Here is a 27,518-nt window from a genome sequence, read left to right as displayed (position 1 = left end):
GTGAGAAAAAGTAAGACATCATCTGCAAATAAGCACAGTTTATGTGTGGTGCCTCCTATCTCAAGTCCGCGGATATCCGGGTCAGTCCTAATCAATAGGGCCAGCGGTTCTATAGCTAATGCGAAAAGCAGAGGGGATAGGGGACAACCTTGTCTGGTGCCACGCATAATTGGGAAATGAGCAGATCGATGCCCTAAGTATTTGATCCTGGCCGAAGGGCCCTGGTAGAGAGAAAAGATCCAGGTTAAGAAATGCGGGCCAAAACCCCATCGGCGCAATATATAGTGTAGGTATGGCCACGAGACAGTGTCGAACGCTTTCCATATGTCCAAGGACAAGAAGCAAGCAGGAATATTGCGAGTTTTGGCTAAGTGTGCTAAAAGGGATGCACGTCTGACGTTGTCCCCCGCTTGTCGGGTTGGTATGAAGCCGACCTGATCATTGTGGATTAGGGATCCAATACATGTATTGAGGCGAGTAGATAGAATTTTAGCTAGGAGTTTAACATCTACGTTAAGAAGGGAGATTGGTCTATAATTGGACCATTGCGTGTCATCTGAGTTCGGCTTGGGTATCATAGAAATGTTGGCTTGCACTGTATCTGAGTTAAAGGTATGGCCTGAAAGTATGGCATTAAACGCATTAGTTATAACAGGCGTGAGAATGGGGGCAAACTTTTTATAATACGTGGCAGAAAAGCCGTCGGGTCCTGGGCGTTTCCGGGGCTTTAGGGAATTGATAGCATTTAAGGTTTCAATTACTGAGATAGGTCGCTCCAGTGCTCCTAAGTGAGTCTCAGCCAATTTCGGGAAAGGAAGGGAAGCAAAAAGGGCTTCAGCATGGGAAGAGTCAAAGGGCGTGGAGGCAGAGTAAAGGCGCGAGAGATGCTTGTGGAAGGTGTGCAGAATCCGTTCGGGGTTGCTAGAGAGATTCTCAGTTGAGGTCCGTAACCGTATGGGTCTAACAGTTTGGTCTAGTTTACGGAGAGAGAGAGCAAGGAAAGTGCCAGGTTTATTGGCTTTAGTGTAGAATTTGTGTCGAGATCTGCGGATGGAGAGCTCGGCTTGGTCAGTGAGGAAAAGATCCAGGCTAGGCGGGAGTGCTCGAGAGCTTCTTTGTTAGCAGGGGTGGGGGAAGTTTGGAAGGCGGCATGGGATTGTTCATAAGCTTGTTCAAGGAGGAGGCGTTTCTGCCTCCTCACTCTACTCAGGAAGGAGGCTTTGCTGTTACAGAGTCCGCGAAGTACCGGTTTGTGTGCTTCCCATAGTAGAAGGGGGGAGAGATCAGGGGTTTGATTTAAGGAGAGATAGTCCTTAAGCGCAGCTGCTATCTCTGAGCAATAAACTGGGTCAGCCAGCAGGTTTTCGTTAATGATCCAGGAGGGATCGGGGGGAGCTGGGGCCAAAGAAGCAATGGTAGTGACCACCGCACAGTGATCCGACCAAGGGATCGGTAGGATATCAGAAGCTAAGATGCGGGGGGAAGAACTGGCGGTCAAAAAAATATGATCTATTCTCGAAAAAACCTTATGTGGGTGGGAGTAAAAAGTATACTGGCGTTTAGTGGGATTGAGTTCCCTCCAGGAATCGACCAATGAGTAATGTTGCAGTATGGATTGGAAGGAGTGGTTGGGGGTGCGCGGAGAAGGTGATTGTGGGGATTTATCTAAGAAGGGGTATATTATATGGTTAGAGTCTCCACAGAGTATGAGCGTGCCTCGCTTATGATGATCTATAACCGAGAAGAGGTGGGAAAGGAACGGCAGAGGACCCTGGTTCAGAGCGTAATACGTGGCTATGGTGACCTCAAAGTCCACCAACTGCCCAACCAGTATGATATAACGACCCTCAGGATCCTTAATCTCAGTTTGTAACTTAAAAGGAGTTGTACGGTGGAGGGCGACTAAAACCCCTCTACACTTAGTGGCAGCAGAGGCCGCGTAGACCTGTGGGTAACGAGGGCCAAAGAATTTGGGAATAGAGGTAGGAGTGAAGTGTGTTTCCTGAAGACAGGCTATATGCGCATTATGCGACGCAAATGAGCGGAATGCTTTGTTGCGCTTCTGCGGGACGTTAAGACCCTGAACATTCAGGGTGAGAATATTCAAGGAACCCATGGGTATAGCAAACAATGGGTAAGCGGACAGTGAGGTACCATCACGAGGAATGTTATGTCAATTTGGCGCCGGGAGGGTATGCGGTTACTCGAGCTAAGCTTTAACGTGCAGTCGTATGCGAGAGCAAGGGTGGGGATGGGGGGAGGGGAGGGTATTCTATGATAGAGACTGAAGGACATAAGAACCCCCCCAAGAAAGAGGGAAGAAAAAAAAACAAAAAAGAAAAAAACAACAAAAAAACAACGGTCCCCGGGAGCACCCAAAACCTGGTGGCCCGGGGAACAGATGTAGCCCAGGTGGTGTAAAAAAATGGAACACCAAGGGGGCTAGTGGTGAGTGCGCAGAAACACAGGCGGCTAGGAAGACAGCATGTAGACAAAGGCATATTTAAGTGATCCTGGTAGGAAGAAAGCATCAAAACCAACAAGCAAAAAGCCCGCAGAGCCCCGGCGCCGGTGGCCCCGGTCAACCTGGTCCGGCCCCAGAGAGGTCGGAGCCAAACCAACCGAAACGCCGGAACCGAGGGTCCGCCAGGCGAGGTAAAGATGCAACAGCAGTCCAAACATGGCGAACATCAAACCAAACAATAGACCAATATGATTCCCAACCCGAGCAGCATGTATCCGGTGCTGATCAGGCTTAGGTAAAAAAAACACAAAACACAAAAAACAACTGAAGCACAACAGACCAGTATAAGGATACAAAGTTGCAACGACGGCAGTCAGGTAGACAGTCAATTGACTAAACCCTGTGGGTGGCGACTGTGTGGGTGGTAACGGACCACCACATAAGGAGCAGGATTAAGGATCAAAGGTGGTCAACGGGATGCAGTCCATTGAATCTTGTGGTGAGGGAGCAGGAGAGGAAAAGCGTCCCCGCTTGTGTGCGTTTAGGTTAGGAATTCGTGACGGCTGGGATTTCTGCGGTGAGCATGATGCCGAACGCCTTCTGGAGGTCTCAATCTGTGCAGCGGGAGGGTGCAGCTGGAGGTTTCGTAGCGCGTCCTGAAGCTCGTCAGTAGTCTTGCATACGTGGTCACGGGCTTGATGGCGGAAGCGTACCGCAAAGGGAAAGCACCATTTATATGGTATACTATGCTGTTGTAGCACTAGCAAGTGCGGTTTCATAGCTCTGCGTTTGGTAATGGTAGTAGGGCAAAGGTCCTGAAACAGCTGGTAATGGTGACCTTGAAACAGGAGGGACTCCGAATTGCGGGCGGCTTGTAGTAGTTGCTCCTTTGTGCGGAAAAAATGAAGTTTAGCTATGATGTCTCGCGGCGGGCCGTCAGTGCGCTTTGGAGCTAGTGCCCTGTGAACCCTATCCACCTCGAGGCGTTCTATTGGGATAGCGGGGGCGAGCTCTTGGAATAGCGCAGTAGCTGCAGATTGGACATCAATAATTGACTCGGGGAGGCCACGAATACGCACGTTGGAGCGTCTGGCCCGGTTCTCAAAGTCCTCTAAGCGCGCCTGAAGTATAGCATTTTCGTCACGCAGCAGGTCTAGCTCATCCCCTTGCGTTTGGAGAGATGCATCAAAGTCGTCCACCCTCTGTTCTAGGTCCGCAGTGCGTTGCCCCAACTCACGGATTTCCCTGGACAGCTGGTTAGTTATGCGGTCTGAGGTCTGTTTCAGGGCCTTATGTAGCATTATTTCAAAGCGAGCTAGAATGTCAGGGGTAGTAAGGTCAGGCGTCAAGGCATGTTTGGGGGTCGCAGTGTCATCATCTGACTCACCCTCTGAAGAGCTTGGGCGGCTTGGCTGCTCCGTTTGCAGGACTGCAGGGTAGGATAAGGCTGGCTGGCTCTTGTGGTGCTCCGATGCGGCGGCCATCTTGGAGGAGGCACGAGCAAGGGCCTCCTTTATCGGCTTATGCGGCGGCGCCGCTTGATGTTTATTTGCCCCCCTGACCATATTGACAGATGGCCGGGGGGTTGCGCTGCCGATCGGTGCCGCTCGTGGAGCGGTGCGGGGCTGGATCATGCAGCGGTGAGGCTGTCTTCCCTGCGGCGTGGAGGAGCCTCAGGGAGACATGTCCTGTGCCGTCAGCCGCGCATGCGCACTCCCCGAGCACCATGTTTTTTAAGGTGCTCATTGTGCCATGTTCAAGATTTACCATGCCCATAGGAGCAGAAGGCAAGCTGAGAACTGTAAAAACCCAGCTACCATAGGGAGGAGTCTGACTCAAGATTCTCATTGTGCCATGTACAAGACTTGCAATGCCCATAGCAGCAGGTGAGAACTACATAACCTGGCCACCAAAAGGGAACCATCTGACTCTAGATTCTCATTGTGCCATGTTCAAAACTTTCCTTGACCACAGGAGCCGAAGGCAAGCTGAGAACTGTAAAAATCCAGCCACAATAGGGCCTCATCTGACTCAAGATTCTCATTGTGCCATGTACAAGACTTGCCATGTCCACTGGATCAGAAGGCAAGCGGAGAACTGTAAAAATCCAGCCGCTATAGGGCCTCATCTGACTCAAGTTACTCATTGTGCCATGTACAGGACTTGCCACGTCCACAGGAGCAGAAGCCAAGATGAGAACTCTATAAATCCAGCCAACCCTGAGGCACCATCTGACTCAATATTCACTTGCAGAATTGTCTCAGACCACATACACATTTATTATAGGCAGTCAGGCATTAAACTCACCCTCCTTCAAAAGGATTCTCCCCGGGAACGAAGTGAGTGCTGTCTTTGCCAACCAAGAACTTTATTCGGTGATAGAAGGACTGCAGGTTTTGCTGGGAGACAGGAGCTTGTGTCTCTTGGATGATGTCCAGGGGGTCTGGAGAACCCAGGCAGAGGGCGTTGGAGTGACAGAACTGTTGCAAGCAGCAGTCTGGATCCATGCAGTCTACTAAGCCATCTGCAATACAAAAATATAAAGACCAGATCATTTATAGAACATTAGTAATCAGCATCAATATAACAGGAGGAAAGGAGGGAAATGTATAGAATGATCCTTAAATGCAGCTATGGCCCCCACCACTGGGGTCACCAGTAGGATTTGAGCAGTGGTACCATCCAACTGAGGAAATGGATACAACAGCTGCCTTAGAGATAAGAGAACATATTCACCAGCAGTGGAACAAACATCCATCTAGCGGACCAGAAGACTGACCTATGGTGGGGCCTGAGTTTGAAACTGCACTACTACCAGTACTCCACCAATAATGGTTGCTTGCAGTGAATGCAACAGATGGTGCTGTGCCAAAGCCAGATAAGGAAAGACATCGCCAGCACTCCAATCAACTACGTATCACTGTGACATCACCATGCTGCCTCGAATAGGGGGCTCTGCAAGGCCCTGATATTTTGGTATTCCTGGACCTATGTAATGCTGTCTTCACGTTAAAATATGTGATATGCATTTAATTAGAGTGATGGTGACTTCTTCTCCACTGACCTATGGTGGAAGTGGTTAAAAAGGTGATCTGACCTACATTTGCTGGAGCAGGACATATATCCCGGATATTTCCACTCCATGTAAATCTTTCTACATTAAATAAATTTCTTTGTGGTAGATGGACACGCCAAGAGGTGATCACATGTACCAAGTGATGGATATATACATTAAGATTTCCAAGAAAATGGATACAACCGCTGCCTTAGAAATAAGAGAACATATTCACTAGCAGTGGAACAAACATCCATCTATCAGACCAGAAGATTGACGTATGGTGGGGCCTGAGTTTGGAACTGCAATAATAACAGTACTTTGCGGGTGCTTGCAGTAAGCGCAACAGATGGTGCTGTATAAAAAACAGAAAAGGATAAACCAGACACCTGATGAAAGGGGGACTCATATGGGGACATGATGTAAGGGGGGGGGGACTCAGATGGGGACACCTGATATAAAGAGGTCTCTGATGGGGACACCTGCTGTCAGGTGGGACCCCGACGGTGACCTTGATGTAAGGTAGGACTCTGAAGGGGACCTAGTTTGCTAAGGGGAGCTAGTTAATTATTTTTCTAGTCAGAAGGCTGAAAGCAGCCAGGAGAAATAGCCAGAGGGGTCAAGTTTGGATCAGGGCTGAGAGGCTCTACAGATGAGTTCCCTGATACCTCCCCCTGCTCTAGAGATTTGATAAAGTCTCTAGAACTCAGTGGGTGGGGGTGAGGAGGAGCTGGTCTGCACTCTTAAGGGAACCTGGCCAATCTCCAAGCAGGAGGCTTGGCATGGGGTCAGGGCAGCCATTAAGAGTGACTGAGCCTTCTCAGTAGCAGGAGAGAGTTCAGGTGGAAGATGTACTGAGCAGGATGGTGTGTGTGGAGCCTGGGAGGGGGTCCAGGAGAAGGGCCTACCCAGGGGCGGACTGACCATTTGGAAACTCTGGCACTGCCTGAGGGCCTTGGGTCAACAGGGGGCCCCATGAGATGCCCATGGTACCTTTTTCATAGGCTTTTTTGAGTTCGGGCAAGGACACAGGGGCCCCATGATCCCCTATTGCCAGGGGGCCCCATGAGTTGTCAGGCCACCCCTGGGCCTACCTACACGCAGAAGATCTTGAAGGCTGAGAAAGGACAACCTGGGAAGCAGGTAAGGAGCCAGCCCAGCATAAGACCTGAAGGCATCCACCAACTCATATGCTTGCAGGACAGAACTGAGTGAGTAATCCTGCACCCCCCATGGCCAGATAAGGGGAGAGGGCATTCTGGTGGGAAACCTGACAACTCCCCGTCTGGGACTGCTGATCTTAAGGTGGCAGCTTCTGGGTCACTTTGCCTAGGGATTCCCACAGGCAGCTGGATGAAGAGGAGATTTCATCTGGGGTCTGAGGTGGTACACCAGGAATGGCTGGATAGCTTTCCAGGAAGAGAAGATCTGTCTAAGCTTTTGTACATAGCTCCAGGAAGTTGTTCTCAGTTTAACAGTTCCTTGGGCATCCCATGTATCCCTCATCCCCATCCAAGTTCAAATCCCCTAAGAAAATTAAAAAAAAAAAACCAAGCTCAAGGACTGTTTTTGGTCTTTGTAGTGCAAGGCTGGAAGGAAATGTATCTTGCCTGGCTGTGCAGAACTAGGTGGATTAAATCTTCAGCAACTCCTAAGTGGGTAGTGCTACACAAGGAAGGATGACTCTGATGTAAGGGCCACATTGATGGGGACCCTAGTATAAGGAGAGGAACCTGATGGGGATGACTTTTTTGGCCGTCACATATTTATAAAAATGTATGGTGTGACCCTCGTACAGAAAAGTTTGCAGACTCCTGCTCCAGGACATAAAGCATGTTACTGGCAGGATCATTAAAAAAAAGGTAAATAAAAGACAACAAATGTGGTCAGCACATCTAAGGACTGGTATTCTGCAATATATTACATTTTCCGTTACATTTAATTTGGTTATAAACATTGGGGCTGACTTGGTGTCAACAGTAAACTCAGAGATGGTCTGAAGATGCAGTCATCTGTAACCGCATATAAAAACCCCAACCACATGGTTTCCTTCCACTGTGGGGTCTGGCAGATGGAATGTGTGTCTATGGGAGGGGGGGGATCATCACAGCGTATTACACAGAGGCTGAGAGCTCTGGAACCATTCAGTTACATTGGCCTATGAGGCTACAGGCTGGATGAAATTGCTTTCAAGGACGTCTGGGAGAAGGATAAAAGAAAAAGTCTTATCCTCCGATAATATAAACCGGATAAACTTCCATTCAAGAAGGCCGACTGGCTGCTGGATGCAAATACGGCTAACCAATCAAAAATATCTGATGCAGGCAAACACTTGGCTAGGCACTATTTGAAGACTTTCGAATTGAAAGACTACAGAACAGAAGATTCATAATTGTAGGAAATCTAAAATCCATTCTGTGCTTATGGTGTTCTGTGTCTCTTGATGGGTATATGGGTGGAAATGTAAAAACGGACATTTAATCTCTGTTTTACCCTCTCTAGTATCGCCTTCCTTCCCCCCCAAACATCATGCTAGTGACATTTTTTTTTTAAATAAAACCTTTCCAATTCATTATATACCTTATTTTTGGATCAGTGACATCAGCACTGGGTCTCAGTGTTTCTCTATGCAATGCAGGCAGATAAGGGCTGGTGATAGGGGCCAGCAGGGTGCTGTATATAGCTTCTTGAAAACATCACAACACCCTGCCTCACTATTCCTGATTCCAAAAGCCCTGATGTAAGCAGCGGGCTGGCTCATGGGAAGAGTTAACCCAATTCATGGGTAGGTGACAGTCTGGAGGAGTGGGCGCTCTTAGGCAGACTGTATTTACATGCAGACCACCCCCATGTGATACTGAGCCTCCACGATTAAGAACTAAAGTCCAGTGAATGAAAGGGACAGTCAGGTTGAGGAGGAAAGAGCTAGATGGTGCTGGATGTCCTTCAGCCTGGAGATGAGGAGGGCTCTATCAGGCTTGCTGCAGCTTCTAATGCACATTGTGAGAAGTTCAGTGTTCAGTGGAATCAGAGTAAGGAATTTCAGTCCAGGAGAAGAGCCGGTACAACTGTTCCAAACTGAAGGGAAGGCTGATGGTCAGTTAAAATTTTGCTCCAGTTTGAGGCTTGGGTAGGTAATACAGCGGTAGGTGTCTTCATGAGAACAGAACTCATTTGCCATCTTAAACATGAGGAGATGAAAGAATCTCATATGTGAGTAGAGGAACTAATCTCAAATGTGAGTAGAGGAACGAATCTCAAATGTGAGAAGAGGAACGAATCTCAAATGTGAGAAGAGGAACGAATCTCAAATGTGAGAAGAGGAACGAATCTCAAATGTGAGAAGAGGAAAGAATCTCAAATGTGAGAAGAGGAAAGAATCTCAAATGTGAGAAGAGGAAAGAATCTCAAATGCGAGAAGAGGAAAGAATCTCAAATGCGAGAAGAGGAAAGAATCTCAAATGCGAGAAGAGGAAAGAATCTCAAATGCGAGAAGAGGAACAAATCTCAAATGTGAGAAGAGGAACGAATCTCAAATGTGAGAAGAGGAAAGAATCTCAAATGTGAGAAGAGGAAAGAATCTCAAATGTGAGAAGAGGAAAGAATCTCAAATGTGAGAAGAGGAAAGAATCTCAAATGTGAGAAGAGGAAAGAATCTCAAATGCGAGAAGAGGAAAGAATCTCAAATGTGGGAAGAGGAACAAATCTCAAATGCGAGAAGAGGAAAGAATCTCATATGTGAGTAGAGGAAAGAATCTCATATGTGAGTAGAAGGAAGACTCTCATATGTGAGTAAAAGACTCTCATACGTGAATAGAGGAAAGACTCTCAAATGGGAGAAGAGGAAAGAATTTCATACCCGAGTAAAGAATCTCAGATGCGAGAAGAGGGAAGAGTCTCATATGCAAGAAGAAAATCTCAAATGTGAGAAGAGTAAAGAATCTCATGTGTGAGAAGAGTAAATAATCTCATGTGTGAGAAGAGGAAAGAATCTCATGTGTGAGTAGACAAAAGAGTTTCATATGAAAGAAGAGGAAGGAACTTCATGTGTGAGAAGAGGAAAGAATCTCAAAATGTGAGAAGAGGAAAGAACTTCATGTCAGTAGAGTAAAGCACCTCATATGTGAGTAAAGGAAAGGATCTCATACGTGAGTAGAGGAATGAACTTCATACGTGAGTAGAGGAAAGAACTTCATACGTGAGTAGAGGAAAGAACTTCATACGTGAGTAGAGAAATGAACTTCATACGTGAGTAGAGGAATGAACTTCATACGTGAGTAGAGGAATGAACTTCATACGTGAGTAGAGGAATGAACTTCATACGTGAGTAGAGGAATGAACTTCATACGTGAGTAGAGGAATGAACTTCATACGTGAGTAGAGGAATGAACTTCATACGTGAGTAGAGGAATGAACTTCATACGTGAGTAGAGGAATGAACTTCATACGTGAGTAGAGGAATGAACTTCATACGTGAGTAGAGGAATGAACTTCATACGTGAGTAGAGGAATGAACTTCATACGTGAGTAGAGGAATGAACTTCATACGTGAGTAGAGGAATGAACTTCATACGTGAGTAGAGGAAAGAACTTCATACGTGAGTAGAGGAAAGAACTTCATACGTGAGTAGAGGAAAGAACTTCATACGTGAGTAGAGGAAAGAACTTCATACGTGAGTAGAGGAAAGAACTTCATACGTGAGTAGAGGAAAGAACTTCATACGTGAGTAGAGGAAAGAACTTCATACGTGAGTAGAGGAAAGAACTTCATACGTGACTAGAGGAAAGAACTTCATACGTGACTAGAGGAAAGAATCTCATGTGAGAAGAAGAAAGAACTTCATACGTGAGTCGAGGAAAGAACTTCATACGTGAGTAGAGGAAAGAACTTCATACGTGAGTAGAGGAAAGAACTTCATACGTGAGTAGAGGAAAGAACTTCATACGTGAGTAGAGGAAAGAACTTCATACGTGAGTAGAGGAAAGAACTTCATACGTGAGTAGAGGAAAGAACTTCATACGTGAGTAGAGGAAAGAACTTCATACGTGAGTAGAGGAAAGAACTTCATACGTGAGTAGAGGAAAGAATCTCATGTGAGAAGAAGAAAGAACTTCATACGTGAGTAGAGGAAAGAATCTCATGTGAGAAGAGGAAAGAACTTCATATGTGAGAAGAAGAAAGAATCTCATATGCGAGAAGAAAGAATCTCATATGTGAGTAGAGGAACGGATCTCATATGTGAGTAGAGGAACGAATCTCATATGTGAGTAGAGGAACGAATCTCATATGTGAGTAGAGGAACGAATCTCATATGTGAGTAGAGGAACGAATCTCATATGTGAGTAGAGGAACGAATCTCATATGCAAGAAGAAGAAAGAATCTCATATGTGAGTAGAGGAACGAATCTCATATGTGAGTAGAGGAACGAATCTCATATGTGAGTAGAGGAACGGATCTCATATGTGAGTAGAGGAACGAATCTCATATGTGAGTAGAGGAACGAATCTCATATGTGAGTAGAGGAACGAATCTCATATGTGAGTAGAGGAACGAATCTCATATGTGAGTAGAGGAACGAATCTCATATGCAAGAAGAAGAAAGAATCTCATATGTGAGTAGAGGAACGAATCTCATATGTGAGTAGAGGAACGAATCTCATATGTGAGTAGAGGAACGAATCTCATATGCAAGAAGAAGAAAGAATCTCATATGTGAGTAGAGGAACGAATCTCACATGTGACAAGAGAGGAAGGAATCAGCACGGCTCTTCCTGGAATTTTTCCAAGGAAACTTTATGCAAATAAAAAGTAGATATTCCATTGTCAAGAGCTCTCAATTTCACCTGATACGGTATGTGTGCCTGTCATGACTGCTGTCTCGGTGGTCTGTCCTGTAATTTCAGCAGGTGGTCATTAAGGGCTTTAACTGACCTTAAATGATCAAGATCAATTAAAAAATTGAAGGCGTTGAGCGTTACCTTATTGGCCAATCAGCGATTGTATCCTATCAGATGCAGTCAGTATTCGGGTATTCAGGCAACTGCTGATGCCGTGGCTATCTGAAAACAACAGCCGTCAGGGAAGCTCACAGTGTGAATTGGTAAATTGATTGACTTTCTCTTGTTCTCAGTCCATGGTGAAAACAGGGCCACCCACAACTCGAATTTCAAAATCTGATACATCTATGGGGACCCTACTTATGACCAGTCAATGTGACTATAAACACAGTTCTCAGCAATGTCATTTTCTAGATAAGGGTATGATCTCCGGGAGACCCTTAAAACTGATGAGCATTGGTGCAGATCCTGAAATTTTAAATAAATAAATGGTCTGATAAAACTTTTTTTTTCTGCAGCTGTCAGTAAGAAACCATTATTGGGGTTAGCAACCCTGCTGACACACAGATCCCACTGTGTGTACACCAGGGAGCATCTTAAGCTGCTGGTATGTAAGGACTTAATTGAAATGCAAGTTACTTAGCAGAACATAGTTTGCTGACCTTTAGAACCATTCCCGCCTGATTTTCTCGGTTGATCCTCGTGAATAAATTAATTAGTTATATCATTCTACGGCTATACATTGGCTCAAACTGATCACCAGTTCAGAAGCTACTGTTTGCACAGATACATCTATGTGAATGTCATGAACACACCAAGGGGGCCTCAAATTAAACAGGACAAGTTGGACTTAGGGCTCGTGGTCAGTAAAAACACACAGATGAGCCATGTTTTAGACTCCTCCATTTCTCCCCTTTAAACTGAAGCAAGAATTAGAATCCCCACTGCATCCAGTGGGCACCAAAGCCCACCAAACATGAGCCATTCAAGTGCATCGCAACACACTGCAACTGTCGTGCATTTCAGTAATGCGACATTTAGAGAGTTAAAAAGCAATCAGGAAGGGGGGAGGAGGGGCAAACGCCCTTAAAAAGCAATTTGAACGTAGATTGCTTCTCAGTGGCACGTCAGCATTTGCCACAAACGTAAATTAACCTTTAACTTATATTGGGCTATACAGTATACTAAGGTAGCAAAAAGCACCTTGTTTGTTTAATCTTGGACTGCATTCACATTTGAGCCGATTGTCTTTAGGTCATTTTGCAGCCTTTTTTTTGTAAACGTTTGTACAGGCGTTTTTGCAGGCATCCAAGGCATAAGCTTTTTTTCATGAATTCACTTTAGCCAACTGAAAGGTTCATACAGAAAACAATGTTCAATATGTGTATGTTTGTGCATTTTTTTTTAGGCACACCCATTGAAATGTTTTTTTTTTTTTTTATCGGGGCCAAAGCCACTTTAAATTTCTGCAGAAAAGAAGCTCTTTTTTGAGCTACAAATTTAAAGGTTCAAGGGACAATACGCTCAGGTGTGAACAGGCACAATTGGAAACCAAAGGATTTTGGATGTTGAGCATTTTGGAGCTTTTAGCCTCGAAACCTTGGGGAACCCTTGCTTAAAGCAGAGTTCCAATCAAAAAGAGGAAGTTAAAGAGCAGTCCCCTGCACCCCATTAAGGATTGGCACCTTTGGGGAGCGGTTTGGGGATATACGGCTACCCGAATTTGACAGGTACCCGCTCCCACTTCTGCTGCGATTGCCTAGGAGATCGGAACCGGAAGCTGTCCTCCTACCCTCCCTCCCCGAAGTCTTGTGGAACATATGACAGGTCCCAGAAGCCGACGGGGCCATTCAGGAAGCGCAGCACTACTTGCGCATGCGCAGTGGGCATCCGGCTGTGAAGCCGCAAGCTGTCACAGCCGGGTGCCCACACTGAAGATGCCGGCCTCCTGGAATACAGGACGGCCGGTGAAAGGGCTGTGGCGGGTGCAACGTGGGACCGAGGGACAGGTAAGTGGCTGTTTTTTAAAAATCAGCAGCTACAGTTTTTGTAGCTGCTGACTTTTATTGGAACTCCACGTTACGTTATATCGACAACTCCCAGTACATTGGTGTGATTGGCGTGAGGGATGCACTTATGTTTTTGGTCATTGACTGAACCCTCACCCCTTCCCCTTCCTATATTGACCTCCAGTAGGAGAAGTGCCCCCTTTCATTGATCGCCAGATGTAGAATGCTGCCTTACAGACAGTAAAAAAAAAAAAAAATCAATGATGTCAGTGGTTACCTGAGAGCCAAGAATGGGCATCACTGGTCCCATATTGCTGGCACTGCAGACTGACATCATCTCTGGAATTACAGCCACAGCTAAAGGAATCTCTAGTAATCTCTGAAGGAATCCTAGGGTTCCACAGAACCTTGTTCGAGAAATGCTGCCTTACTGTATATTGTTGATACATAGAAAAGTGACCCTTTACATCGATGGTCAAGGAGAACTGACCCCTTGCATTGGTGGTCAGTGGGATGACTCCCCCCATTACAGATATCTGAAAAAGATAACTGGTGTCAGTGCTTACCTGAGAGCCAAGAACAGGCTTCATTGGTCCCACATTGCTGGCTCTACAGAGTGACAGGCACAGCTCAAGGAACCCTTAGTAACCTCTAAAGGGACCCTAAGGCTTCAAAGAAGCATGGTTGAGAAAGGCTGTCTTATATTGTTGATAGATAGAAAAGTGAAAATTACATCAATGGTCAAAGAGAATTAACCCCTTGCATTGGAGGTCAGTGGGGTGACTTCTCCATTACAGATACCTGAAAAGATCACTGGTGTCAATGGTTACCTGAGAGTCAAGAACAGGCTCCACTGCTCCCACACTGATTGCTTTACAGAATGACATCAACTCAGGAACTACAGCCACAGCTCAAGAAACCTCTGGTGACCTATGAAGGAACCCTAGGGCTCAACAGAATTATGGCTGAGAAATGCTGTCTTATATTGTTGATAGATCTAAAATTGATCCTTTACATTGATGGTCAAAGAGAAGTGAACGCTTACACTGGAGATCATTGGGATGAATCCCCCCAATTACAGATACCTGAAAAGATCACTAGTGTCAGTGGTTATCTGAGAGTCCAGAACAGAATCCACCAGTCCCACATTGCTTGCCATGCAGAGTGACATCAGCTCTAGAACTTCAGCCACAGCTTAAAGAACATCTAGTAACTTCTGAAGGAACCCTATGGCTCCACAGAACCATGGTTTGGAGAGACTGTCTTACATTGTTACATTGCTGGTCAAAGAAAAGTTACCCCTTAAACCAGAACCCGGCAGATGTTGGGATTGTATACTAGAATATTACAAGGAAAAAGTCAAAGCTGGCCATACACATGTAGATTTCTTTCATTCTGTGGGCTGAACAATAGAAATGTAATAAACAGCGCAGATGGACAAAGTGCCCCCTGCTAGGCTACTGTATTCTGACAGCCACAGCTGCCAAAACTTGCCCACATATGATTGGATTCAGAAGCTGTTCAGCCAACAATTTTGCATTAGGCTCCTTTAATGGAATAGTTGACTTTTGTTGAACAGAGTCGTGCCAGCAGGGCCATACACTGCTTCAATTTCAACCGGGCCAGTAGGTATCCACCAAAATTCAAGCAGTGTATGGCTAGATTAAGAATTATTTATTACAGAAGACACATAGGGGGATAATTACTAAACTGGAGCACACAGAATCTGGTGCAGTTGTGCATAGCAACCAATCAGCTTCTAGGTTTTATTGTCAAAGCTTAAGGGAACAAGCTGAAGTTAGAAGCTGATTGGCTACCATGCACGCTGCACCAGATTCCGGATGCACCACTTCTTTTAGTAAATCTTTCCCATAGTATGTCTCTTCTGCAAAAAAAAAAAAAGACCTTGCTTCTTCTACATTTTTAAATTTACCCTAAATTCCACGTTAGAGCCACTTTGCAAATCTTTATTGAACATCTCTGTAGTCAACAGTCACAGGTGCCACCACAAGATGAAGGGCTGCTGCACCTAACACCGGAGAAAGGCGTCCTCCCGGTCATAGGGAGAAAAGTGTATGCCTATCTTCATGGCACAGAGACTGTTCAGTGAGAAAACCAACTTTATAATTCCAATTAAGAAAGTCTCTGGCTTTATGATAGCTCCACTTACACTAATCCTGCTTTGTGAGCCAAGTAATTTCAGTGTCAGACACAGGCGGATTACTGAAGAAGTCACTTGGCATACATGATGAATGAAGGGGAGTCATGTATGATTGGTCTTCGCCACGTTACGCGGGAATGACTGCGGCGCTGCATAATAACGGGGCGGTGTGGCATTTGGGGAAGATGTCACAGGGTCAGGAGACAATTCATTTAGCTGAACGTCTTATTTCATGCAGGAATCAAATACCATACAGTCATAACGCAGGTCATTTCCAATACTGAAGGAAGAAAGTGTGACAGCCTTACTTCATCGGGAACTCGCCATTATAATAACATGGGGGAATCCTACTTCCTTTACTGTCCAGGGAAGCAAAATACCACCAGCATCCAGTTATCGGACTACAAAAAAATGTGCTTAAATTAATAAAGGAGTTGAGAATTTTCACTCAAACGGTAGCAGTGTTGATTTTAATGGCATGCAGATGGATTTTCTTATCATGAGTGGATCAATGAAGTGGTCCTTTACTCAACCCCACCTTAGTTTCCCTCTATTTCTTTTCCAGTGACAACTGGAACATTATTTCTACTCCAGTGACTATAGTCATCAGTACAAATAGCAAGAGAGAGAATCTCCCCGGTGATGATAGGAAAATAATAAAAAGCTATTCTGAACCTTTTTTTTTTTTTTTTTTTTTTAAACAAGGAACTCCTGAAACCCTTGCTTATAACTACCTTTACCTACAGCTTAAGGTACATTGGCTTGGTGGTCATTAAGCCTGTGGGAGAGTGAAATGTGTCAGATGGGTGTGGCTTGGAAGGAGAACGTACATTGGCTTGGTGGTCATTAAGCCTGTGGGAGAGTGAAATATGTCAGATGGGTGTGGCTTGGAAGGAGAACGTACATTGGCTTGGTGGTCATTAAGCCTGTGGGAGAGTGAAATATGTCAGATGGGTGTGGCTTGGAAGGAGAACGTACATTGGCTTGGTGGTCATTAAGCCTGTGGGAGAGTGAAATATGTCAGATGGGTGTGGCTTGGAAGGAGAACGTACATTGGCTTGGTGGTCATTAAGCCTGTGGGAGAGTGAAATATGTCAGATGGGTGTGGCTTGGAAGGAGATGCGCTGAAGTCGATTTCTCATACATGGCCATTAAGCTGATAACCTATGTGCGGCTCCTTACCTTCGTTGACAGTCAGTTTCAGTAGGCTAAGAAGCCCTATTGGAAGCCGGCGCCCGACAGTACTGCAAGTCACCGGGCTCTTTGGTACAAATCATTAGTAAGACCTCATCTGGAATATGCAGTTCAGTTTTGGGCATCAATTCAGAAAAAGAAAATTGGGGAACTGCAGAAAGTACAGAGAAGGGCAACCAAACTGATAAGAGGCATGGAGGAGCTCAGCTATGAGGAAAGATTAGAGGAACTGAATTTATTCTCTCTTGAGAAGAGGAGATTAAGGGGGGATATGATCTCCGTGTATAATACATAAGGGGGGATATGATCTCCATGTATAATACATAAAGGGGGATATGATCTCCATGTATAATACATAAGGGGGGGGATATGATCTCCATATATAATACATAAGGGGGATATGATCACCATGTATAATACATAAGGGGGGATATGATCAACATGCATAATACATAAGGGGGATATGATCACCATGTATAATACATAAGGGGGGATATGATCTCCATGTATAATACATAAGGGGGGATATGATCTCCATGTATAATACATAAGGGGGGATATGATCACCATGTATAATACATAAGGGGGATATGATCTCCATGTATAATACATAAGGGGGATATGATCACCATGTATAATACATAAGGGGGATATGATCTCCATGTATAATACATAAGGGGGGATATGATCACCATGTATAATACATAAGGGGGGATATGATCACCATGTATAATACATAAGGGGGGATATGATCTCCATGTATAATACATAAGGGGGGATATGATCTCCATGTATAATACATAAGGGGGGATATGATCTCCATGTATAATACATAAGGGGGATATGATCACCATGTATAATACATAAGGGGGGGATATGCTCACCATGTATAATACATAAGGGGGGATATGCTCACCATGTATAATACATAAGGGGGGATATGATCTCCATGTATAATGCATAAGGGGGGATATGATCACCATGTATAATACATAAGGGGGATATGATCTCCATGTATAATACATAAGGGGGGATATGATCTCCATGTATAATGCATAAGGGGGGATATGATCTCCATGTATAATACATAAGGGGGGATATGATCACCATGTATAATACATAAGGGGGATATGATCTCCATGTATAATACATAAGGGGGGATATGATCTCCATGTATAATACATAAGGGGGGATATGATCTCCATGTATAAATACATCAGTGGTTCATATAGTGAACTCGGTGTATAGTTATTCACCCTGAGGTCACCACAGAGGACAAGGGGGCACTCTTTACGTCTGGAGGAAAATACATTTCATCTCCAAAACACGGAAAGGTTTCTTCACAGTGAGAGCTGTGAGAATGTGGAATAGACTCCCTGAAGAGTTGGTTCTGGCCAGCTCAGTGGATTGCTTTAAAAAAGTCCTGGATTCTTTCTTAGATACACAGAATATAACTGGATATAACATTTATAGGTAAAGTTGATCCAGGGAATATCCGATTGCCTCTCGGGGGATCAGGAAGTAATTTTTTCCCAGCAGGAGCAAATTGGATCATGCTTTGCTGGTTTTTTTTGCCTTCCTCTGGATCAACTGTGGGTATAGGATTATTTAAAAAATTTTTTTCTATGGTTGAACTGGATGGACTTTTGTCTTTTTTCAGCCAGACTAACTATGTAACTATGTACTGTGCTTTGAGTGACAGTCTTTACTTTTTCAGGCTATTATATATTGTGGTCATGTAATATTTCCCAGCTTACTTTGCACCTCACTGTGCGATCAATGGGTGCAGCTAAGAGGAAGCTTTTGACATAACCTGCAGATGTCTTTTTGGTAAATTCCCTTCCTTTTCTTTGGAATTGAAACTGAAGTGCCACACCACTGCCAAGAGGTCCAGATACAACTTTTTTCCGTTAGAGGTCAGGGGTAGAATCCAAAAAAGCAGCCAACGTGTTTCGGAGGTCCAAACACCAAACAAGCTGCTGCTAAGGCCTGTGCTTGTAATTAACACTGGAAAAAATACAATTGTAGGTCCAGGTCACATGTGGTTTTTTCACATTGTTGCCAGTCAAGCCCTGATGAAGGCCCCCTTGGATCCCCTGAAATGCATCGGCTGCCTTTTTGGATCGTACCCCTGATTTTTAATGGAATAAAGTTGTATCTGGACCTCTTAGTAGTGGTGGGGTGCTTTAATTTCGATCCTCGTTATATTACACTACACACCAAGGAGACTGTGGAGATCCTCTGGTTTGTAGAAGCCACCAACCCAGGAATCAGATCATTAACCAATATCCATACAAAAACTGTAGCTGCTGACTTTTAAAAAACAGCCACTCACCCGTCCCACGATCCCGCGTTGCCCCTGCCGCAGCCCGTTTCACTGGCCGTCCTGTATTCCAGGCGCCGGCATCTCCAGTGTGGGCACCTGGCTGTGACAGCTTGCGGCTTCACAGCCGGATGCCCACTGCGCACGAGCGAGCAGCGCTGTGCTCCATGAATGGTCCAGTTGTCTTCTGGGACCTCTCATGTGACCCACAAGACTTCGGGAAGGGAGGGTAGGAGGACAACCTCCACTTCCGACCGCCTAGGCGATTGCAGCGGAAGTGGGAGCGGGCACCTGTCAAATTCGGGTACCCGCCCCCCCCCCCCCCGCTCCCCAAAGCTGCCCCTGGAAGTGCACTTTAAGTTAACAATAACAGTAAGATAAACCTATGGGCAGGGCTTTTTTTTCTCAGAGAATAGGTGCAGGAACTCCTCCTTTATGAGTCCCCCTGGTCTACACCCACACCCTCCTCTGAGCACCATCACTTGGTTCCACCCCTACCCACCACCCAGTCCTGCCACTTTTAGAGAATACAGAACCGAGTATCATTTTGTGATGTAAAATAATTTCTATGGAATTTGTTAATGATGACAAGAAAAAAAGTAAAATAGATCCCACCCTAGCAACAATAGACCTCCACCCCAGCAACAATGGACACCACCCTAGCAACAATAGATCTCCCACACAATAGACTCCCACAGCAACAATAAACCCAACTCCAGCCACAATAGATCCCCTGAAGCAATAGTAGATACCCGCATCAGCAGCAATAGATCCCCCACACCAACTACAATGGACCACCCACAACAAAACTTCACCCCCAGCAACAAAAGATCTACCCCAGCATCATTAGACACCCCAGCAGCAATAAAAAATCTCCCAGCAGCCAGCAACCTCTCCCTCAACAGTAGATGCCTACAAGCAAAATAAGACCCCCCCCTCAACAATAGACCCCACAGAAAAACAGATCCCCACCAATGACAATTTATCCCACAGCAGCCAGCATCAATAGATCCTCCAGCACACCCCACACACCTTGCCATTACATACATTCAGCTCTGGAAGTGCTGGAGCTGCGTTCCTGCACGTTCCCGATGACAAAAAGCTCTGCCTATGGGTCCAGTGATTTCTTTCCACTTTCCTCGACCCTCCTTTTCTTGGAGCTGCACAGAGTTGATTGGTGCTTTTGTCATATAATGAATAAAGCCCATTGAAGCGGCTTAGTTTCAGCTTTGCTCTGGCAGTGAGCTTCTCTGGAGGAGCCCCTGTCAATCACATTGCCAGAGCTGCCCCAAAACCCAATGAAGAGTGTTGAGCGACTAGCTGGGACAGAAAGTGGAAGTGCATGGCTTGCTTCCCGGGGAAGACTGGAGCATGCTCAGAGATAGTGGCAACGAAGAAATTTAGGGTCACATTGCAACCACGCTGCAACTGTGTGCAATACATGGAGAGTGCAAGGAGGTGAGTCGGAATTTTGAGAGTTAAAACAGATGACAAGGAGGCAATATACTGGTCTATCAAACTCCATCTGAAAAGTGGTCTGCCAAATTAATAGCTGCATGTGTGAACAAGCTCTTATAGTTCGCTATATGCTATAAACAAGAGGCAGGTTGAGCATAAAACTGGTCTGCAGGTAAGTATGCAATCTGCACTGAAAAAAAAAAAAAAGATCTGTTTTTAGATAATCTTTTATTATTTTTATTAGATTGTAAGCTCCAAGGAGCAGGGCCCTCCTAACCCTCTTGTATTGAACTGTGTTGTCTCCCATTATATTGTAAAGTGCTCAGCAAACTGTTGACGCTATATAAATTCTGTATAATAATAATATTATTTTGCAATTCATTTATCAAAAAGTGATGATGGAAACGGAGGTGTGGGGTGGGGGGGTGGGGGGCGGTAATATAAAAATCTCATCTGTGTCAGGAAATGTAGTTCTAATTATATGATGTGATTTTTACACTCCATCCTGTGCAGAACACCTTCGCACCTTAGCACCAAAAAAAAAAAAAAGTGCTTTTGAAATATATGGCATAAAATTGAAAATAATTGGATTATGAAGACTGGAGAATGGATCCTGTTTCCAGAGGGGAAAAAAAACAGTAGAATTCTTTCAGCTTGTCAGAGCTTGACTCTCGCTATGGCAAGTGACCAGTAAATTGATTTTGTCACTGTGGGTAGTATGACATGGACTGTCCCCCAATTAACAGAAGGAGAAAAAAAAAAAAAAAAAAGCTCTTTATGTCCTTTGCAGCATAGAGGTAGCATTGCTGTGCAATATGGAAGCGTGTATAAATCATGCATTTTAAGGCTTCAATCAAACTTATGCGGCTCCATAGTTGTGTGATTTCCATTGCAACTTTGGGTGGGTGAGACTTGAATGTGACTTTGGTTGTTGACTTTGGCTTTGACTGTTGCACAACTGTTGCATTGATTAATTTAACATGCGACTTTTGAGAGTTTACGCTGCAGTCTATGGCACTCACGTTGCATGAAATTCACATCAAAGTAGTGCAGGAACCTTTTTAAATTCGCTGAGACTTTGACTTTGAAGTGACACTAAAACTTTATTTTTTTCCCCCAAAATAACAAACATATCTATACTCACCTGCTCTGTGCAATGGTTTTGCACAGAGCAGCCCCGATCCTCTTGTCAGAACTCCGACGGCGCTCCTGGCTCCTCCGTGTCAAGCAGTGCCCCCAATGAAAGCTTCTTGCCCTGGGGGCTCCGCTACCAGCTTGTCCAAGAGCCACTTCTCTTTCCATCCATAAGACACATAAAGCCGCGACTCGGCCCCGCACCCCGCTCTCTCCTTATTGGCTCACTGGCGGTGACTGACAACGGGCTCCCGTTGCTGTCTGAGCCAATGAGCAGGAAGAGTACCCAAACAGCAGACGCTGTCAAGAACGTCGCTGGATTAGAGAGGGCTCAGTTAAGGATTAAAGGGGGCTGGGGGGGGGGAATGCTGTAAAAAGTAAAAGAAAAAAAAAAAGCCCAATTCGTGAGGAGGATGGGAGAGGAGATAGAGAGGGGCGAAGTTCATATAGAGGGTGAAGGTCCGCTTTAAGTGTAGGAAGACTGCGGAGTCTTGACCTGTAGAAGCTGCCCTCCTATGTTGGGTCATTCATTTTCTCTTTTGAAAGGTTGCTTTATTTCTCTAATATAAAGGTTTTGGTTCCTGACTACACTGCACATTCTTATGTTTGGTGTTGGGACTTTTGGACATACAGACTTCTGTCTCCGTGTACTGCTGGGCTTGCATGACACAGGGATGTGATTTTTGATATGTGGAAGACAGACACACTTAGTTGGGGATTTTCAGTTTGATGTTGACGGCTGCTTACATGCCTCTTGCAAACCAATTGATATGAAACCAATTAAAATGTGTACCTCACTCCCCTTGAAATATTGCCTTTTTCTTTGGGTGTAGGAAGACTGATGAGTCTTGACCTGTAGAATTTACTGTCCTTCGTTGGATTGCTTTTTTTTTTTGAAAGGTTTCGTTATCTCTTCAATGTATAGCTCTGGGTTCCTTATTACACTGTACTGCATGCACTGCAAGTTATTTGCTTGTGTTAATGGTGTTGGGTCTTTTGGACATACAAACGTCTGTCTCAGTGTATTGCTGGGCTTGCAGGACACAGGGATGCTATATATGATAGGTGGAAGACAGATGGGGGTCAAAGACCTCCACCCTTAGTCAGGGGAGACTTAGTGTATTGCTGGGCTTGCAGGTAACATGGATGAGATGTTTGATAAAGATCCTTTTGAGTTCTTTCAACACTCCAACTATGCAAGGAAGTGATTTACAAGGTGGAGGCTTCCCAGACTGGGCCCTTTCTTCCAGTTAGAAGTGGGAGGCACTCTTTGTATGAGCTGCCAGCTAAAACACATACAACACTATATAAGTGGTGGTGATTAATTAGTAATAAATTAGGGCTACATCAACTGCACCAAATGTTTGTAGTAGAGCAGGTGGTGAAGCTACAGAGGAGATCGTGTACTACATCTCCTAAATAGTCAAACCCCCCCCAAATAAACAAAATCACACCTACCTTGGCCTTGGCCTCCCACATTCGATGACCTCAGAGCAGAGTTGGGAGCACTAAATCCCACAAGAATGTACTCCAGCCTATAACAAGAGTGCATTCTAGTGGGATTTAGTGTTCCCAGCTTTGATGGGAGATATGGTGGCATCACTGGTGCCTCTTGAAAGCTTGGGGTTGAGGTATTTGCATAGTCTATATCAGTGGTTTCCAAACTGTGGCCCTTTGCTCACTTTTATCTGACCCTTGGGGTACTATTTTCATCCACTGATACCACAATGGGGTGCAATTCTTCCCAGTGACAAAATATGGGGCACAGTTCCTCCCAATGATACCAACAATGGGGCCCAATGACACCAATGATGGGGCGCAATTCTTCCCATTTATACCAAAAAAATATACCAATGATGGGGCGTTATTACTCTCATTGACACCAAAGGTGGGGCACTGTTTATTCCCCCTGGTTTTGAGACCTTTTCTACTCCTAATGGCCACAGTCCTGCCCCCCTTCAGTCTGAAGGACAGTAAACTGGGCCTTTGTTTAGAAAGTCTGCAGACTCCCTGGTCTATATTAAAAAATGGTATGGCCTTTCAAATTGTTTTTTTTCTGCGTGTATACATCACTTCTGATAAAAAAAAAAAAAAAAAATTAAAAAGTTGTAATGCTTACGATCGATACAAGTCTAATTTGCTCCATTTTAGTGAATACTTTTATTCGCATTTGAAATTCTTAGTGGATTAAAAATGAGTGAAATGACCCTAAAATTGCCACATGTATGGCCAACACAAGAGATTTAAGCAGCCAGCGTTTGATCCACCCACCAGATACCTCATATAACCCAAAATAGCACTTGTGGGTGGACTGGCTCTTTAACATTTTTGAATATCCAACTCATTTCAATGTTTTTTTCTATTTGAGGAGCATGTATATCTGCGCACATCAGATTTTTTTTTTCTATAAACAAAAACCTCAGATTCTGGCAGCTTCTGTGCCATCACCAGCTTATTTTCCCTCGCTTGATAAAACACTGAGATGACCCTGGGATTGGAGCGAAAAGACTTTGACGATAATTACAGGGGAAGCAAATGACAAACATTACCTGTACGTATCGCTCATTTACAGATATTTACGAAATAATAGCCGCGCTGTCCCAATGCATCCTGCAATTACCCCATCATGGGAAATGCGTGAGTGACAAGCACTTCATATAATTATGGTGATGGCAATGATTCCGCCGTAACGAGGAGGGAAAAAAAAAAAAGCACTACTTACCGGCGTCGTTGTCCTTCCCATCACCGCAGGACGTCTCCATGGACGTGTCGCACCCTGCTCCTCTCCATCCTAGCCGGCAGACGCAGTTCCAGCCGTTAAGGTCCAGCGTGCATGCTCCATTGCCATTGCACAGACCCGGGCATCCCTCTGGAAAATCAGATAGGTACACTGGTTAAAAAGTTATATAGGCAATATAAAAAAGATATTCTTAAGATGCTATCTAAGCATAGCTAAACCCAAAAACTAAAATACATTTTAGTTCACAGATTTCTTTATTATCCCTGCTGATCCTGCCAGTAACACACTTCCCCAACATAGGGGGAGCACCCTAGGCTGCACTCCCAATTTGGACTACAAAAACCATCACATGCCCTCATCTTCATCACATAAGGACGAGATGTTTTATAGTTCACATGAGACAGCTGGTAAAGCTGATAACATTATTGCAGATATCATTTCAGTGCACAGACACTGGAATTCTGGCAGGATCAAAATTCTGTACTTTCATAAAAAGGACTTTGCTTGAAAAAAGGCAAACATATTTATAGTCCAGCCTGGGTGGTAACAATGGCTCCCTTCACAGGTACAGTGGAGATGTGGGAGCAGCCACCCAGGGACAGGAAGAGTCCCCATGTCTAAGAACTGGAAAGCTACAGTACATTACATTTTATCTTAGGTTTAGACACGTTATGGCAAGAACAGTCCTTCACATTTGTGAACCTCCGGTTTTGCATCTTACTCTAAGGGTACATAATTATACAATTAAAGGGTCAGCCCACCCAAAACTGATGTGTAACCAGCTGAACATTTCAATTCTTAAAATGAACTCCCAAACTATGCAACTTAAAGTATGTACAGAAGAAGCAATGAATATTTTAAAACCTCATTTGCCTCTGTAGCTACAGTCAGTGTGGAGAAATTCATGTTCAAAGTTCCCAATAGGCACTGAAATCACGGCTATTACTTTTTATCGCCTCAGAATCTTGTCATTCTGTCAACCCTCTAATGTAAACAAACAGTATGTGCGGTAAGTTGTTAGGACCCTTTCACATGGTCGGTTCCATCAGATCCACCTATCAGTTTTTTAGCTCCATGTTAGTCTATGGGCAGATCTATTTATTTATTTCAGGTACTTATATAGTGCCATCAATTTATGCAGCGCTTTACATATATATTGTACATTCACATCAGTCCCTAACCCTCAAGGGGTGTACAATCTAAGGGATGGATGTAAATGGACATGCATTTGCTTACATCCAAATAACTCTAAATCCATCCAGGTCCAAAAAATTAAAACATTTAATATATCTGCACCCCTCTGATTTTCCAGACATAAATATGACGGATTGAAGGTAAATAAATGTAATGCATGTTCAGCTACATACACCTGACCACAGACCTAGCATGGGTCAGTTATGCCCTGGGAAGGCAAAACTGAATAGACACGGATGTCACAAAAGATAAATCTGTACTGTTCTGCTGTGCTTCAGCAGGGGATCTGTTCCCCGATACCCTACTAATCAGAACAGACACGACCCATGTAAATAGGTCCTTAGACTTCAGATTCTCATTTGTGATGTTTGAAGATGAATTACCCCACAGCATCTGCAGCTACAGACATCAGTGAGAACTTTTTAAAGCTCTGCTAGTTAACAATTTATAATGAGGAATGCATGTCACAATCCCCAACATACATATGACCATTAGAAGCAGCATTTACAGATCTGTATATGGAATCCATACATTTATTATGGAACAGCAAGCATTAAAATGGTGATGGTAACAGCAAATAGTAATAGTATATTTCAGATACATCATACAATATAAAAATCAAAATGTGTACTTACTGAGAACACTTTATTAGTTTCCCATACTGGACATAAATTTGCCATCGCTTGGGCAATTTCAACCACTCCCAACCAAAGACTACTGACACAGATAAAGGAAACCAACCATCCACATTTCCTACCATGGAATAATAAAAATTCTTCGTGGTAGGTCACCTTAATCCCTTTGACCATTTTTCATAATTGGTTTTAATGGGTTGCAAATACTATAGATATTGTCAAGTGTAGGCAACATAACAGACAATCTGTGCCACAAGGACAGTAATGGTGTGACCACAACTAAAAAAACAAAGAAGCAAATAGTCCATCACTGAGATTGGCCAAAAGTAAATCATGGGAGGTAAGACGGGGCAGACCAGGGCCACCATTTTCTCATCAAAATGTTTAAAGTGCACCATGTGTCTATTTAATGAGACCCTGTCACCACAGCGCTTATTTAAAAAAATCTTTCCATAAGATTATATGTGTATATTACATATTTTAGTAATGTTTTTTAACTGTAGGAGCATCCCTTCTGCAGACATCCAAAAGCCCTGAGGCTGCTGTTGGATGCCGCCCAACTGAACTAAACTAATAAGACATAAGGCAAATAGCCTTGTCTATGCATTGGGACTGCTTTGGGCAAGACTACTCAGCGCATCCCATTGCATATGGTGTAAATGAGCCCCAAGTGTGACAGTAATGTTCAATGGTAAAGACAACAGCATAGTACTGGAGTTAAAGCCACGGCAATCGGGCCCCAGCTCAAGGAATCACCTAGGATGGCTACCAGACCTTGTTAACTTTCCGATAAAAGTGTTACTTCAGAACCTACACAAGCACAGGGAGAATAGATAATCTTCATGCAGTCAATGTCCTGGCTAGGACTTGCACTGAGGACCTCAGTACTGCAAGGCAGATGTGCTAGCCACTAAGCCAGCAGTGGTTTTGCACTTCTATGAAAGCTCATTACCAAATCCACTCTCTGCAAAAAAAAAAAAAAAAAAGAAAAACTTATGGGTGGCTTTCAGAAGCCGAGGTATGAAATTTTATCAAAATTAGGTGGATACCTAAAAAGAACAGAAAGGTAGACACATGAGGTCTTATGGATCAGCATGTTGTTACTGAAAACTGGAGCTATTCCCACTACCCTCCAATGAGATTCAAACCATCAGGGCAGATGTGATGCTGATTAGTGGCTGAAAAGATGTAACTCCGGTCCTTAGTAAAAGCACATTGATACATGAGATCCATGGTTAAAAAGCAAGCAAAAAAAACACTTGTATTTGCCATATGCTTTGATGCAGTAGTAGAGTACTGTACCTCATTAGCC

General features: G+C 44.3%; 1 protein-coding gene across 1 annotated transcript in view; it reads right to left on the bottom strand.

The window, feature by feature from the left end:
- The window catches only part of LOC149439268 (teneurin-4-like), a gene marked incomplete at its 3' end in the record, with an annotated part of 229,179 nt that overhangs the window by 24,256 nt on the left and 177,405 nt on the right, over nucleotides 1-27,518 (bottom strand). The window contains exons 10-11 of the mRNA XM_089659238.1: nucleotides 24,360-24,506; nucleotides 4,772-4,988 (exon numbers count right to left, since the gene is read on the bottom strand). Of these exons, the coding sequence (XP_089515364.1) occupies nucleotides 4,772-4,988; nucleotides 24,360-24,506 (364 nt within the window). The remainder of the gene's footprint in view (nucleotides 1-4,771; nucleotides 4,989-24,359; nucleotides 24,507-27,518) is intronic.

Source organism: Staurois parvus, unplaced genomic scaffold, assembly GCF_062004578.1.
Source record: "Staurois parvus isolate SC_StPar_1 unplaced genomic scaffold, SC_StPar_1.0 ptg001137l, whole genome shotgun sequence".
In the NCBI taxonomy this organism is placed as follows: domain Eukaryota; kingdom Metazoa; phylum Chordata; class Amphibia; order Anura; family Ranidae; genus Staurois; species Staurois parvus.
The sequence above is the reverse complement of the archived record's forward strand: the minus strand, read 5'-3'. Positions and strand labels throughout refer to the sequence as shown.